The sequence below is a fragment of the Alosa alosa genome, chromosome 12 (assembly GCF_017589495.1).
Source record: "Alosa alosa isolate M-15738 ecotype Scorff River chromosome 12, AALO_Geno_1.1, whole genome shotgun sequence".
Lineage (NCBI taxonomy): Eukaryota > Metazoa > Chordata > Actinopteri > Clupeiformes > Clupeidae > Alosa > Alosa alosa.
Genome location: NC_063200.1, coordinates 4,280,078 through 4,297,104, shown reverse-complemented (window position 1 = coordinate 4,297,104; position 17,027 = coordinate 4,280,078). Strand labels below are relative to the sequence as shown.

The following is a 17,027-nucleotide window of genomic DNA, read 5'->3' as shown; positions in this document are numbered from 1 at the left end:
ATAGTGTTATATTTATTTACAAATATACTGTACTTATACATCCATATTCTACTGCTCTTCATACTATTCATCCTGCACATACACTTATTCTTACTACTCTTATAGTGTTACTGTTTCTAATTTTTACTAATATGTTTACTAATGTTTACCATTTCTGTTGTAAGTGCATGTTGTGTGTTATGTCTGTATGCTACTGAGACCCTTGAATTTCCCCTTGAGGATCAATAAAGTATCTATCTATCTATCTATCTATCTATCTATCTATCTGTTTCTGCACTACAATGGTACTATTACCACACTGCACATATACTGTATCTGTCTATATGATTCATACTGTATATCCATTTGTTCTTTAGTTTTTCTTATAATATATTCAGATAATACACAGCATATATCTATATTATTCTTACTACTATTATAATGTTACTGCTACTACCTTGCACATATATGTGTATGTTGTTCATACATTGTTCATATCATAGCCATATTTATTCTGCTTGTATAAGGTAACTGCTAATACACTGCACATATTTATATTTCATTTATATTACTCTAAACCACCTTCTGTTAACCAACTATACTACGGTCTACACTGCACTATATTTCTTGTGCTGTCTATGCACCACCTGTCTATACTTTGTATATCGCATTACACTTTTGCACTTCTAGTTAGACTGCATTTCATTGTCATTGTAAGTGTATCTCTGCACAATGACAGTAAAGTTGAATCTAATCTAAATCTGATCTACAGAAACGTCACCATTATGTAGACTAGAACATGTATAGTTCTCTGTGTAGCCTATTTCCATTGTTGGTTACGTTATCAGAGTTTCTTTGTTAATATGATGACAAGGAAGCACTATCACCTGTTCAAGTCTGATGATTAGAGTCTTTGGTCATGGCTCAGTTCTACTAAGATGATTAACTCACGGTAGTCCAGTGAATGAGAACCATTTCATCTTTTTTCCAAAATGTTTTTAGCCTTGTTTATAAATTGTCTAGGACAAACCATGATGATGGAGGGACCTCATGTTTTGTATTAGCAGAGTTTTGAAGAAGCTCTCCCCCTAAGAGCATATGTTCCAAACAATTTTATTTGATTTTGTCTATTCTATATTATATTCTGAATTGTTGTCTGTCAGTAACTGGCAAACTGGATCTGAACGTTTGCTTTTTGTCCGAGACAAGACTGCTGTGATGGATTCAAAAGAGAGCAATGGACCAAAACATCTGTTTAAGTTCATTTTATTACTGACTATATGTAAATTACACATCAATCATTAGCTCTTTGTATAAAACATTTCATAGATGCATTTTCATTTCAGCAGGTGCAGCCTGGGTTCAAATGAACCTACCCTTCATGGCTCAAGGCCTAAATATTGTATCTTTCATGGGTTCACAGTTTACACCAACACTTGTGGTAGTTGGAGAGTCATGAGTTTGGCCCAGGAGCTACTTGTTTTTCAGAGGTGGATGAAAGATCCTCTTGTTCCCATATGGTTGTAAACTGAGTAGCTTCGTATTATAATGTTTGGACAGAGGTTTTGTCATGATGTTGTGTAAATCAAGTAGATAAGTAGGGCCTACTGGTCATAGTTGTCTTCTATATAGCCATATATACAAAATTCTATTTTATACAGCCATGCAATGTGATTAATCTTTCTCTGAAAGTTCGTCTTCAGTGAAAAAATCCACAGACATTCCACATGGAGATGTGTTGCATTCCATTGTAGTGACACTGGCAATGTGATAGTCAGAGTCCAATTCCTCTTCATAACATGTGGTCATTTGTCCTAAAGCCTGTATGAATCATTGGCATGAGCTCCTGTGGTAGTCTCTCCATTGTGACGTCTGTGCTGTTTGTCAACTTCTATGCATGGACTCTCGTCCTCTTCTGTTGACGAGTCCAACTCATAGAGGTCACTTAGTACTTTTTTCATTGCAGGGATCTTTTTAAGACCAACTGGCCAGCCTTCGGGTTCCATATTAGCAGGCACATGTTGCGCATGGCCACTTGCTGCTCCATAGTGGCTTGTATGAGATTCGTCCAGAACAGCTTCATGGTCTCTGTGGTCACGTTGAGGTTCTCTGTTCTCTTCACCTTCATAAGAATGTTCCGGATGGGGACCACACTCCTCAGTGGGGTCCATTACTTGGTTACTGTTGCTGCCAGGGTGCTTGTTCTCCATGCTGAGGTCTTTCTGGTTTTGAGATCCTTTTGATTTTCTGTAATGGTGTCCAACCAGTGTCTTTAAAGCTGTTTCCGATGGTGTTACAGTGCCACTGTAAAGCTAATCACCTGGGGCTTTTCATCACAGGCACTTTGAGAAGTGTTGAGATACATGTATATGATTTGGTGACTGCTATCTCTGACCTAATTAGATAGGCATGGTCTCCACTGAGAGCCAATAAGAAGAGGTGCGAAAGCACCTCATTTAGTCTGTGCTTTTCATTATAGATGTATATTATGTTGGGTATATCTGATGTCTAAATTAGTACATTCATTTCTGCAATATTTCCATGTGTTTAGCATGATGTCTTATGGAAATGCAACAACCCATTTCATTTAGCTATACTTTCCATACTAGCCTACATTGTTCTTTCAGATACTGAAACGTCAAATTTATGAAAATAAAGAGTTCTTACATTTTTATCAGCCTTTTTCAATTGACAAGTGTTATACCTGCTGTTCTAAAATAAAGTAAAAGAGCTTAATTGTGAGAAATTAAGCTTTTCATGCCAATTCAACACACACTTCTTAGATTCCACAGGATGTACTAAACCTGTTAATGGCTATTTATATGGATACAATGTCATGTTTTATCTGTTGTCCGCTCTCTTGTATCTGTTCGTCCTCATCAAATGATGTGAATATGTGGCATATTCCTATGACAGGAGAGAACCCTCTTAGAACTCCCCAGTCCCTGGATCTTTTGTGTCTCCTGAAAGATTGAAGAACCTCTGAGCTGCCTTCTGTGTGGATAGGAGTCTTTTATCATTTTAGCTCCCTGTCTTTTTATTAATGTGCAACTTTACACGACCAGACAACCAACTCCTCTGGGTAGAAATCTCCACTGTACTTTTCCTCCAGCTGCTAGAAGGGACTGTGAATAGTTTTTATCCTATTTTATATATATATTACTGGTGATTCTCCATCATCTCCAAGCCTTTCTGTTCTGTCATTATCAGACGGCCAGTGTTGGTGGTCAATGAAAAGAGGGATATGCGGAGCTAGAATGCATGACGGCAGCATTTTCACAAACATTCTCCACAGTTCTCCACTGTGTGTCACTCTAGAGGCATTTGGTGGGGCACTATCGGTTTAATTTACATTCCATATCAAATTCTTTAATTTCTGATTCTAATACACATTTAGTTAGATTAAGTGAGTTGGTCCTCACCTCTAGCTGTCCAATCAATCAACACACACACTTGATTGCAAAACATCAGTTCACGTTACACAAAACAAGGCTTTGTAGCGGAAGATAAAAAATGCTGGGATAAGGTTTTAGAGCAGATCTAAACACACTGATCAGAAAACATTTGAGTTGTCAAAGTTTGGGTTGGCTCAGTGTTTACTTTTGTCATCTCAAGGAGCCACACTTTGACTTGGATTGCCTTTCGTTTATTTTTACACAATACCGAGACTGATTAAGGGCAATAGATATAATACATTTACAGTGACCGATAGCTTAGATCCATAACTTGGAATCCAATACAAACAAGATTGAAAGATCTACACTCAGCAGAAAAGCTTTTAGTACAACTCTGAGCTGTAGGCCCAGTCTGAACATAAAAAAACTGAGATGCTGTCTTGAAACCTACACTCTTAAAACAGATGTGTTGATCCTATCTGGACACAGAGATGTGCTAAAAAAACAACCAAGTTGTGTTGTTTTCAATGCAAGTTGTGTTATTTTCAACACATAATGTGTAACAAATAAAAAAGGAAACAACATAAACTGTGTTAAAAACAACGCTAGCTGTGTTTTTTTTTCTTCGACACATTCGTTTTAAGAGTGTATATGCATAGATGTTCAGGAACACTATCATGAGGTTCCCTGGGTGTTCTGATGGTTTGGGGAGACCAGTGTTGTTGTCCATTCATCTCCCCCATGGGTACATTGTTCACTTTCATTCATCAGAATGAGATGACTTCATTCAAAGTGTTGCTGCGTGGCCACTCATTCATTTGACCACGCTACACAACAAAGCTGTCCCTGACCTTTAACCCTTCGTCAGAAACCCCACAACCTGCTGCTGCACCCTGTGTTGGCCCAGGGAAGCGTCCCGCTGAAGCAGAGGTCTCAGAAGGCATGCACAGCCACAGAACAAAAGCAGACACATAAATCATGGCCATCACACACTAACAGCACAGCATCCAGACAGGTCTGTGAAATCAGTCTATACTAGCCACACCATGAAGGGACATGAATAGAGGACAATGCTGAAAATATTTGCAAGATCAAATGGGAACGTCTGTAGCCTATGCCAAATACCTGTAAAGTCATGCGTTTAATAGCATGCATTTGTCTATCAAATGTATTTATGCATATTGCCTGGGGGTTCAAACCACATATTTTGATGAAGACATAATTTACATGATGTATGATTGTCAATCCATATGCTCTTTATATCTTTTATTATGATCGCCGAGCATAGCGGTCATATAGGTTTAGTCAGAGCTTTTTTTCTTCCAGATTTTTTTTGAAAGACTGAAAGCCCGGGCTGTATGGAACTTTGTGGGTATGTAGCACCACAAGGATGACACAGAACCATTGTGATTCGTTGCCAACCCGCCACACCAGTCCCCCCAAAAGGAGGGTTTGGGCGGACACAGTTTTCTGTGAATATCTCGAAAAACCATAGGGCCTAGGATGACCAAACTTTTTTGCATGTTGGTCTCAGGGGGGCATCACAACCCATCCCATAACCACCCATTTGCAGTATAGCACCATAATTAAAAATGAAAAAGCAAAAATGAGGTGCTGTTTTTGCAGGTATCTTTGGCCGACAAAGAAATTTTAAGTGTAGGGTCATTATGACACTCTCTGCATGCATGGCAAGATTCATGGGGGGGCCATACAATAAATGAATTCATGTGCATATTTAGATACTGTACACCCATAGAAATAAACACTTATTTCTATAAACTTTATTTCTATACTGTACACCAATCACCTGAAGATGATGGAGTTGAGCAAAGGGTTGCTGGTACTTACATTTCTACAAACACGCACGCACACACACAGACGCATGCGCACGCATACATACACACACACAAAAAAACATACACCTACACGCACACACACACACATATACACACAAAAACACACATGCAAGCAAGCAGGCAAACACACACACATAAACATAGACATACACATTCCCACACACACAGGCATGCACACAAATGCACATAAACACACATACACAAATAAACACACACACACCATTACCCACACACACATTAAGCGAACACACACACACACACAGAAGCACACATATACACAAAAGCAAACACACACGTGCACACAGTCATTTACAAACACAAAAGTTGCGAAAGTAGGGGTTGGTATAGGAGATAAATTGACAAGCGTGATTTATTTTTGTGGCGAGAATGAGCAGGACTGAGCGGCTGTCATATTTTGTACCGCTATGCGGAACAAACATATTGGTGTGTTGCATTTCACCAGTAGATGGCATTACATCATGTGACTGCGTTGTAAAACAGCTGTTGGCAGCCTATATTTTCCAACTGGGGTATTTTGAAATCAGAATCAGAACAGTAGGACTGATTTAACTGCCAGGAATTCACCATATAGGCAATTTTTAGGCCACTTAACCACATTCATCTTTTAAAACAGGGATATGACAAGGTTCATTGAGAAACAAAGTAATTTAATTTAGCCTAATTAGTTTGATATTGTAAATATCTTGAGCCTGATGCGCGTAGCCAAACATCTAAATACGCTTTGTAAATTACATTAGCCTACTTCTAATTTATTGAATAAATGTATGTCGTGTGATAAACGCTGGCTACATAGAAACTTTCTCTGTATAGCTGAACCATTGCTGAATTTCGATCTCGTTATCGCTAGAAGAAAATTGATTGGCTATTGAACAGAAAAAAGGGGCTTTCATCAGCGGTTAATATCGCTCCACTCCCCTTTCATCTTCCACACGTGCAGCCTACTCAGCGTACATTGATGCAGGACCCGCTGCAAGGCATTAGCCAATTGGCAGTGAGCTTACCTGATTGCAGGGTATGATTTAATCAGTGCCGCAACAAGAGGTCATTGCAAGCGAAGAAGATACACGCTAGACGGACAAGCGGACTAGAAATACCAGGGGGTCCTAGTAATTAACAGAATGGCCGTGAAGAAAAGTAAAAGCGTCGCTCTGGATAGCCATGATCTGAATCCACTCTTTTCAATGATGAAGGGTTACGGTCCGCTAATGGCCCTCGGAATAATTGCAGTGCTGTCTGTCTGTGCAGCATTCTTCATTTACCGATCTACACGGGTTCAAAGTGAAAGAAACGACGAGAAATCAGTGACTGAGACTGAGGAGGAAGAGGAGACTAATCCAATTCCGAAGAAGAGGAGAATGGAAAATAAGCACGTTAAGTTCGAGTCAACAGGTACGTTTCTAATGATTGTAAAGCCTAAGTGTTGCTGGTTCATTGATTAAAATAATGGTCACTGTCTTTGAGGCTCGGCCTCTACATTTGTTGTTTTTTAAGTTGAAAGGGTTTTTTGTTAAACTACGTTTCCGACTCCGACTCGGGAATTATGATTGCCTACCTGTGTACCGATAGTTATGTGAAGGCACTGGATAGTCTATTGCTCTAATACTTCGGCAGTAGGCTGTTAAGCCAAGTTGCCCTGGGTAGGCTAGGCTACATAGCCTATTACAATTTGAGACTTATAACGCAGAATTAGTCTAATCGGCAAACCAACTAGCAAACTGAATGTTTAGGTCATTTTACAGATTATGTAGCCCCCCGGCAGCCTATGTTTTCAACTGAAGAATGTTCTGCTATTGTTTTATTTTCTTTTTCAGGGAGTATGGATAATGCTCAGATCTCATCTAGACTTCACAGCAAGGACCAGGACGAAGGGAATGAAGCCTCAAGCACATACCAGTCATCAGAGCGTTGTGGGAAAGCACAGGGACATCGCCAAGAGTCTGTCACTGACCACACCTCAGTTCACAATGGGTCCTGTGCCTCTCCGACCAGCTGCGATGGTTTCCTTGACCAGCCTGAAGTGGAGGCTGAATTGATGGATGATGCTGCAGAACAGAGAGGAATGCAAGTAGGATCTGACGAGGACTTGTTTGTTGGCCAGGGAAATCAGCAGGGCTTTATCACAGAAGGTCAAATGCACGCTACTGTCAGTGAATCATGGGAAGATTTGTCAGGATGTTTTGAGAAGGTCTGCTACAAAATGAGTGATTTGCACGAGAAGAACATGATTGATAATTCACCTGCTCAGAATAGTTCCTGTGTAGTTGACAGTGCTTATGAGGATGGAGAATCAGAAGCAGAGAAGAGTTGTGGGGCTCAGAGTTGCAGCTCTTCAAATGATTTTGCATATTACCAGCAAAGTGGTCAAGACAGTCCCACTGAGCATTTAGTGAAGGATGACTTTTGGAAGACAAAAGAGAAATTGAAGAGCTGACATGGGGAATGCAAGCAGTAGATGTAACCAGCAAGGGCCTAGTGGACATGACTGTCCACCACCATGAGCAGGAAATGCCACTTCACCGTTACACTCATGACTACCTGAGCTTTTCCCCTGTGGGTGCCACTAGGCTGATTGGAGAGTCCCCGGTGACCAAGACTGCAGATGTGAGCCCTGTGGTGCAGACCCAGACTCCGAGTGCCAGAGGGGACGTTCCAGTGGAGGACAAGACGGAGATCAACATCATGGAGGCCACCATGGACAACAACGAGTGGCTGACCGGAAACGAGAGCCGCAGTGACTGCCCTTGGCTGAGTGTGAGCGATGGTGGCGAAAGCTCCTCTATGGCTGAGGAATCTCAACAGGACGTCGAGTGGGACACCGAGAAATCGGAGGCCTCTGAGGAGCTCTCAGCCGCGGACACCTCCTCCGATGATGACGACCCTGCAATGAAGCGAGTTGCGACTGTTCCACCCATGCTTCAGACGGTGAGCGTCACGTTCTCTGTCCACTACATCACTGACTCACCTAACCAGCTTCTTGCAGTCACTGGGGAGCTGCTGGAGCTTGGCGGCTGGCAGGACTTTGTTCTGCTTCAGAGAGGCAAGAACGGGTTCTGGGCCAACACCATCACCCTCCCAGTGGAGAGCCAGGTCGAGTGGAAATTTGTGCTGGTTGAGGATGACAAGATCTGTCGCTGGGAAGAGTGCAGTAACCGCCACTTAGTGCTCACGGGCCATGAAGATGATCTCCATGTGCAAGGATGGTGGGGTTGCCTCTGAACAGGGTGCTCGTCCTGCAATATGGAAAAATACAATATCTATAGCAATAATGTTATCTGGCAATATTGATTTAAAGAGCAATATTTATAGTGATATATTTGAAGGAAGTTGTATAATTTTGTGTTTAAAATGCTAGTTAATGCAGCATGAGGATGCGGCGTCATGAGAGCTTTGGCCATTCAGAGGTCAAAGTGTTTATTTTGCACTGAACAATAGCAATATTTTCTTCATGCTGCTTGTTTGTTTTTAAAACCTATGAATGTAATGGCAATGTTGACATGTGTTTTGTTTTTTGAATCCTCTAAATGTCAAGTCTTTATCCAAGGTACACTAATAACTTAAAGTGGTCTTGTGTATTTGTCTGTTACTGTGTAGGCTACTGATTTAATCTGACAATTATTAACTTCAGTGGAATGTCTAGAATTGTTTTTCAATATGGTTTAATTGTTTTTGTCCAATATATGCAACATTCCACATTGACCCTTTTAAATTCACTTTAAAGAAGTTTTTTTTTGTAGTCACCTATATTCCTAGTATAGCTCTACTGCAGTAAATCCTTATTTTACAGAACTGTTCATGTTGAGAGCTGATATGCCTTCTCCCAGCTATCCTTGATGCCTTTAATTCTACAGCAATATGTATAGGTCAGTGTTAAATGTTTTACAGCACATGCGTTTTTATTTCCAAGGCTTGTGTTGATTTTAAACCTTTTCAGTTTTGATAATGTTCCATCAGTTCTAGGTGAGGGCCACACTGAGCACAGTCCAAAAATAAGCATATATTGACTTTTCTTTTTTAAACTTTGTTCCAAAAGCATTCTATTTGCACTCTAAGCGTTCACTGATGTCACATTTTGGTTGTCTGCCCTGACTGTTAATTGACTTTTGTATTTCAAATATGTACCCATAATGGTCCATGAAAGGAATGTGTGTTGTATGAAGTAAAATGTATTTTGATAGTGTCTATGTATGAATACCATTTTGTCATTGAAATTGATCATATTACCTTGTATTGGGAAAAAAATAATAAAGAATTCCTTCACTTACCAGAGTATTTTTCAGTTATGTATCTGCACAACTCTCTTCCTCTTGAGTCATGTCATCAAATTTCCAGATATGACTTGCTGGGTGACTGGGCTATTCCCTTCAGACATTGAGGGGTCATGAAGGATTTATCAGTTCACATTGTACTGTGGCTTAAAAGCCCTGGTAATGTTCTCTGCTGAAATGAAATCTGTGTACAGAAGTGCGTGAATGGATTGGAAACCGGAGTGGGGGGTGAATGGTTTTTGCTTGCTTTTCAGCATAACTTTTTTTTTTTTTTTTTTTTTTTTTTTTTTAAAAGGTGTAATTTTGTTTTCCACAGTGAATTTATTTATACATACTCCCCTCTGCCACAAAGTGACTTATTTAAGCTCATTGGTGCTGTCATTTGGTCTCAAATTAAAGAGGAAAGAGGAGTCCATTGGAATTCTCTCCAAAGAACAGGGAGCTTTGGGTTTGCTATTTTGTAAGCCTGTGTATAATGGAAGGGAACATGACGTGTGCTGCCGGTCTTGTAAATGATTCATTCTGCACTGAGTGGGTGCATTTTGAGGTCGTACGTTCTAACCGTGGAAGTTACAGAAACCACAGAAAGCCGTGAAGTGCACTGGAGAAATATGGAGCTCAGAAGAAACCTTGCTTTCGTAAAACACTATCCCTCTTCAGGATAAGAAAACAAATGTTTTGCTAGTGCAAGCTGTACCAATACTGTGGCTATAGTCAAGAAATTGATGCATTAAGTCTGCGTAAGGATTCTTAAAGGAGTGTGACTGGATATCACTGCTTCAACTGTGTGAATATTGTGCACATAAGATTGCCCACAACCACAAATGGTGCCGAATGTTTGTGTGACTGATACGAGGCAACTTTACGCCCTTACGGTAAAAAAGTGGGTTTATATTTGCACAACCCAGTTCTCAAACTGCAGCACAGGTCAGGATGTGTTTGCAAACTTTTTTTGGTATGGACTCGACGGTAAGCTGCAGGTGCGCCGGCCTTGTGTTCTTTGGTCCAGTTTAGGAGCGCTGACAAAAAGCTGGCCTACATCCCAGAAGAGCCCAATCAAGGGAAAAGGAGAGTGATGCATCATCAGTAATGATCAGTAAAGTGATTGAACAGTACTGAAACTGCTGAAATGGAAAGAGACCTCTTACAATACTGAACAATACTAAACAATACAGATCAATACAAATACTGTGTATTTGTTAATAATGTAGTGATCAGGTGGTATATCATGTATTTATGATCCAGCTGTAACACACAAGAACATCCTGATGATCTCAATGACAGTTCACCCTTCAAGTTGTGGTGGTCTCCACAAAGTGTCAGTGACACCTGTATTTTTTTACTGTTGTTCATTACAGAGATTAAACTATTATGTGATTTTTCGGTTGCTTTTAGTTAAGCCAACGTATACAAGTATACCATAGCCTCAATCCCTCTCCCTAAAATTATGTTTATTTTAGGATCAGATTGTCTTTCAAATAAAGATTGATGCATGCCAGAGCATTGTTTATATAAGCTCACTTTCTACTGCACTACTTTGTGGCTGCCCTTTGTGAACTCGTGTGTGCATATCAGACTATTAATAAAACATACCACTCTTCATACTGAGATATTGCTAAGATTACCATGACCTTCTATTGGGACAGCCTATATAAGGACAGCAGGGAACTGCACAGAAATAGACTCCCTAGAAACGTCTGTAGCCACTCTGACTGTCCCCAGTTCAATTATGTGATTTCTTTTTTACGTGAATAGCACTTGAAATGGCTCATGCTCTCACACTATTCGGATGAACATCTATATCTATCCAGTGCTAGACTTCTGTGAAACGCACTTCCAGCCTTTTACATGTAGTGTATGATCGCAATGATGGCACAGCACTGGCCTATTGCCACTGATAAAGACACAACAGCAGCAGCATACTTGTCCCAGAATGCAACACAGTAGCTTTTGAAATGCATTTGTTTGAAATGACTCGTATTATTGAGATCAAAAAGGCTGTCATATTCCAGCCTTATATGGCAGCTTCATATTAATCCACTGTGAAGCTCATTTAAAGATGACTTTGAAAGAGGACACCATTTATTGTTTTTCCGAATGAAAGGGGATGAGAGGGGGATAGAGAGAACGAGGGAGATAGAGAGAAAGAAAGAGTGGGAGAGAGGGAGGGAGAGATTGATTCTACTCTGTTGGCAGCCTCTCTGGACTGCTCAGCATCCAAAATGCAATTCAGGAGAGATACTCCATCTTATCTTGTAGTTGCCAAATGTGAAAAGCCTAATAAGAAAAAATATGATATAATAATATAGATTCATCTCTGTTAAATGCATTTTGTACTTGGTTTGTACAAGACTGCACAATAAATGTAATCGAAAGTTTTTTGTGATTTTTCATTTGCCCTGGAATGTCCTGACACACTGACACATAGTTTAATTTTTCCAAAAGAAAGACAAAGTCAAGAATAAAGTGAAGAGTAAATTGACTATCGGAGGTTCAGGTTCTCAATTAAATTTTGCACATAGAAAGTACATTTTGATTGCCACATTTTTAGTATAAGTATATATACTTTTTGATCCCATGAGGGAAATTTGATCTCTGCATTTAACCCAATCGGTGAATTAGTGAAACACACTCAGCACACAGTGAGGTGAAGCACACACTAATCCCGGCACAGTGAGCTGCCTGCTTCAACGGCAGCACTCGGGGTGAGGGGTTAGGTGCCTTGCTCAAAGGCACTTCAGCCGCGGCCCACTGGTCGGGGCTCGAACCGGCAACCCTCCGATTACAAGTCCAGAGTGCTAACCAGTAGGCCACGGCTGCCCCTTTTAAGAGCCAACGTTCAAAAAATGCACAAATGTACTACTGCCTGACACATTACTTGATGTGACTTTTACACTCCTGTTTAACATATGGCATTTTTAGTTTATTTAGGCATGTTGATTTAAACATTTTATTTACAAAAAATTGGACCTGACCAAAGTGGATAAACATTAATGCCTTCAATATCTAGATTTTACAATGGTGCCACACTCTGGTCAAAGATGGTAGTGTCTGTACATTTGCATTTTTTTCAAGTTGAATCTGAAGGATGCTGAGAGCTGTGATTTGTATGTGTTACTGGCAAATGTATCATCATTTATTTTGACTGAGTGTTGACCAATTTGCAGTGAGTGATTTTTGAGTCTGATTTTAGGGTAACCAAAAAAATCTTAACAGATTTTCCCATAAAAATAGCACCCATGAGTATAATGGATTTCAAGGCAAACAAACAAACATTGTTGATCTAAAAAAGGCACGTTATTTATTTAAAGTAAATATACAAATGCCATGTCTGAAGCCTCAGGAGCAATCAGAATGCTCCTTAAGATTAAAAACGGCTGAAATTCTTAAACGTTTTTATGCAGTCTTCAAGGGTTTCTTTTCAAAATGCATTTACGTCTTTAGAAGAAGAGTCCTACTTGAAAAGAATCACAATATGGCTTTTTGCTCCGCACAAATTCATCCCAGCTGGAGTTAAGCAGGGAAAATAAATCGCGTCTCGAGGCTATTTACTGTCAAAACATTTTTTTTCTTCCACTGGACCTTAAAATCCAATAAGAAAAAAAATCTCCCCTAAACAATTGACCACCCACTGACAGCACAAAGGCATTGGGTTATTTTTCTCTCATGGCTTTGTCAATTTTCCCACTGCTCTGCCAAATATTTCCTCTGCAGGTCGCTCATAAACTAATCAAAGGCCTCACATACAATTAGGATTGTGGAGCACACGTGAAAAACATGACAAACAGTACCAAGAGGGTGGTTGCTCCTGGCTACTGTACAGACAACCTAAGTTAGACGACTTAATGGGCTGCCCTTTTGTGAGGTCCACTGGCACATGGTCACGTGCTGTGTGGTTCACTGGCGCTGTTGTTCCAATCTAACACCTCGCTGAGGGGAGATAGACCTGACTCAGGGTCATGTGACCCTCGTGACTGCTCTGTGGTAGCAGTGAAATGCTGTGACCAGCGTGACAGTCAGTTTGCCACCGCTGCCCCCTGCTCATCTTTAATGACGTGATAGTGTGGTGAACATCATGAATAAAGAATGTCCTTCTGCTGTGCAATTTGTGGTTAGACACACCAGGAGTTCCACATGGGACTATCCAGAGTATGTTCTCCAGATTAATAAGGACATGGTTTTAGATTTAGTCAAAGACAATGGTGGTACCATTCATGTGTTCCAAGTCCAGTTCTCTGAATAATGCAACATTGATTTTATGATGTGATTCCTGACTGATATTATAGCAGTTTGATAATACTGTTCCTTGTCTTAAATAAACAGACAAAATGCACCCCCAGACCTATTTTCATTTTGAAAACATTGCAGCATTCCCACACATTCAGCAATCACTTCTGTTTTCCTCACACTTGTCAGAATAACTGGGTACAGAGACATGAATCAGCATGTCCGATATCCGCCACTTGCATTTCCAGAACAACTTACTTTTCGACCGAGCTTCCTTTTTCTTATCAACATCCTGCCAAGCAGCTGTGCTATGCTGTGCTATGCCCTTAGCTCTTACTGACCCCCCTCCTCACACTGTCCCTCCAGCCATCCTCCTGATGTAGCTCCCCTAAGTACCTGTTTTTCTTCCTGAAACACTAGTACCCCCTAAAACCAGACATCATGTGAAAAACATGTTTATTCATATTGTCATTAAGCATTTGGTATATACTGCTATATGCACCTCAAGCCAATTCAGGGCTGAGAGACAATAAATGGTTATGGTATGCGGTCATGATAATAACTGGGGACTTAAACATATGAGGAGTTCATGGAGGAGAGCTCATACCATACATACAATAAACATTTGGAGACTCCTCCTCCCGCAGAGCATGCCTGTTCCATATGTCTTCATTTAGACACAGTCGTGCCCTCGGCTCCTGCTTGTCTGAGAAAATACATAGGGCTCAGACTGGCATTAAAGAAAATCACTCAATTACAAAAAAGAACTATAATCTAAAACTGCTCTCAAAAGACCTTTTGTTTACCTCTTAGTTTCCTTTTTTCTTCCTTTCTTTCTTCCTCTCTTCTCTCTCTCTCTCTCTCTCTCTGTGTGTGTGTGTGTGTGTGTGTGTCCCTCTCTCTGGCTGTATTAAGTCTAAATGATAGGATAAGAATGACCTCATCATGAGTCATGCTGTCGAGCCTTTGATAATTGATATGTGTGGGTTGTCCAGTGGCAAATATGTTTTCAGCTAAACCTGTTGTGACATGCATTTGTAAAGATGCAATATGTTTGTCAGGCTAAACCTGTTGTGGTCCACATAATAAGGCTTCTCACTGTTAACTGAACAGGGATGAGAGCTAAAACTTTAACATGTGAAAAATGCCGAGTCGGTCACAAACAAAGCACTGGTTGAAACATAGCTAGCTGTATGGATAACATGCTCTCCATAACTGACCACTGAAGGTGAAAAATTGAATTGACACCATCTAGTAGAATGTCCCCTGTCAAACATATCTTCATTTACAAAGGGCAGAGAAGGTTATTTATAACAGACACTTAAATTAGGCTCTCTGAGCTCCGTGCTCTGGCCTGCTCTCTCAGCATGCCTGTCTGACCCTCACTGAGGGATGGCCGGCACAGCTCCTGCCCCAGCATAATGGAACCTGCAGCACCATGACCAGAAGATCAAAAGAACAAGCTAGGGACAGGCCATGGGCATCTGAGAAAGTATCGCCTCTGAGAAATGTAGAACAGGTTTGGGAAAGCCCATATCTGAGGTGGTACGTCACATTAGTTTCTCGTTTAGTATGAGGAACTCAGTCAAAAAATACACTAATTTTGCATGCATGCAATGTTACATGTCAAAGGCAGTTTTCTCTTCTATTATTTGATAGGCCGACAACTACAGATTTGTAGGCCCTAAATGTTAAGGCCATTTTAGGGGCTTTACAAAAGTCCAGACATTTTATGCAAAGTATTTTTATGTTCCAAATTAATTTACTAATAGCAAATGGATTGACATACACTTCAAGACTTTGAGCCAACTTTCAAAAACGTTAAAAATCTGTGCAGTTACAAATAGCCATATTAGGTCATGCTTATAAGTTTTGCTTGACTTGAATATCAGAGATTACCATGGAAAGAGCATGACATGACTCTTGACACTAATTCAGCTCAAAAAGAAGGGAAAGGCTTTGAGTGTTGAATTACAAGTGTACTTATATTTGTAATACTATTAGTACAGGTGGTATCTTTGTTCTCTCTTGGGAATCCACATAAAAGGGACCTGGAGACATGTTGGTGCTCTTCTTGTTTTCCTTGCTGGAGAGGTTGGACTGGAATTTCGATGAAGTAATCAAGACACAATTATCGAATGACCGTGGGACGTTTTGTTTGTCCTGCGCAGTGTGTGAGCCGCGGCAGAATAGAATGCTGGTCACGGCGATGACTGAACCACCAAACCTATGTTGTTGGGTTTCTACTCAGTTCCTGTCGGCCTGGGCAGACAGTGAAGCGGCTTGCGTGCCTTGCGCATGCGCTATGCAAGAGCCATGAGTAATGAGCTGTGCAGGAGGACAGAGTATCGCATCCATGGATTCGAAAAGTTTCAGCGCATCAGGAGAACCAGCCGAAATCCGACCCGTGCGTGGTTCGACAAGTGTAATGTGTATGTTGGTTATCTAAGGAATAATGTGAGCACTGTGAGGAAAGCCAGCATCCACAACTTTAAAACTTTGCTGGACAAAACTTTTTTTGTGACAGGACTGGCTGAACAGATCTCGGGGCAAGCAACTCAGCGGCCAGACTCGAGCGCTCTCCTTTCTCTGAAGCCAGTGGATTGGAGCAAATTCTATTGTGATGCTAAACTGAAGTCGGAAGAGGGAAAAGGCTGACAAACGATCAAACGTGAAGCTTTCCACGGAATAGTAGCATACACAGTAAAACTTTTTCAAAAGGGATATATAATTTTGCAATTAGTTTGTAATTTTATTTGTTATATAGAGCTGTGATGTCGCTTGTTTTTGTTTTATCACTTGGTTATAAATCATTTGTATTTTCATCGGGACATGACCCTTTGGTAATATTTACACTGGCAATCCCTCGTTACTGTCTGACTAAGAATTCAGTAATGCACGGAAATGAATGATCAAACAGGAGTGGACATTCTTATCTTGCCATGTGTGGTTTCTGAGAAGAAGTTGGAAAGGACAGAAAATAACCACATTTCTTTGGTCCTCGATTCATCCTCTCAAGTGGGCTTTGGTTGAGTGAGCCGGAGAGGACTGCCGACGGTCCACACCTCTTCTCGCCTCTGTTGCCGACTATGGATAACAGTTTTACCGGTTCTAACAGCACCGTGTTCCAGAGGGGAAAGTCACTGTATGTGCAGGCACGGCTCCAGGGTGGAGCTCCCTGGGGGTTTACGCTCAAAGGTGGCCTTGAACATGGAGAGGCGCTCATCATCTCGAAGGTGAGGACTGTTTTGTCATTTTGTATTAACAGACAGGCCCAATGTTGG

At 40.7% G+C, this 17,027-nt stretch overlaps 2 protein-coding genes across 2 annotated transcripts in view; both read left to right on the top strand.

Annotated features, from left to right (window-relative positions):
- The first annotated feature begins 6,172 nt into the window (after positions 1 to 6,172).
- On the top strand, positions 6,173 to 9,512 carry stbd1 (starch binding domain 1). The gene is made up of 2 exons (XM_048259034.1): positions 6,173 to 6,640; positions 7,063 to 9,512. Exon 2 carries the CDS (start codon positions 7,691 to 7,693, stop codon positions 8,465 to 8,467), a length of 777 nt encoding a protein of 258 aa, XP_048114991.1. The 5' UTR covers positions 6,173 to 6,640; positions 7,063 to 7,690; the 3' UTR covers positions 8,468 to 9,512.
- Positions 9,513 to 16,017: 6,505 nt separating this feature from the next.
- shroom3 (shroom family member 3) overlaps positions 16,018 to 17,027 on the top strand; it is a 45,976-nt gene continuing 44,966 nt past the window's right edge. The window contains 1 exon segment of the mRNA XM_048258998.1: positions 16,018 to 16,979. Within this exon segment, the coding sequence (XP_048114955.1) occupies positions 16,833 to 16,979 (147 nt within the window). The 5' untranslated portion in view covers positions 16,018 to 16,832.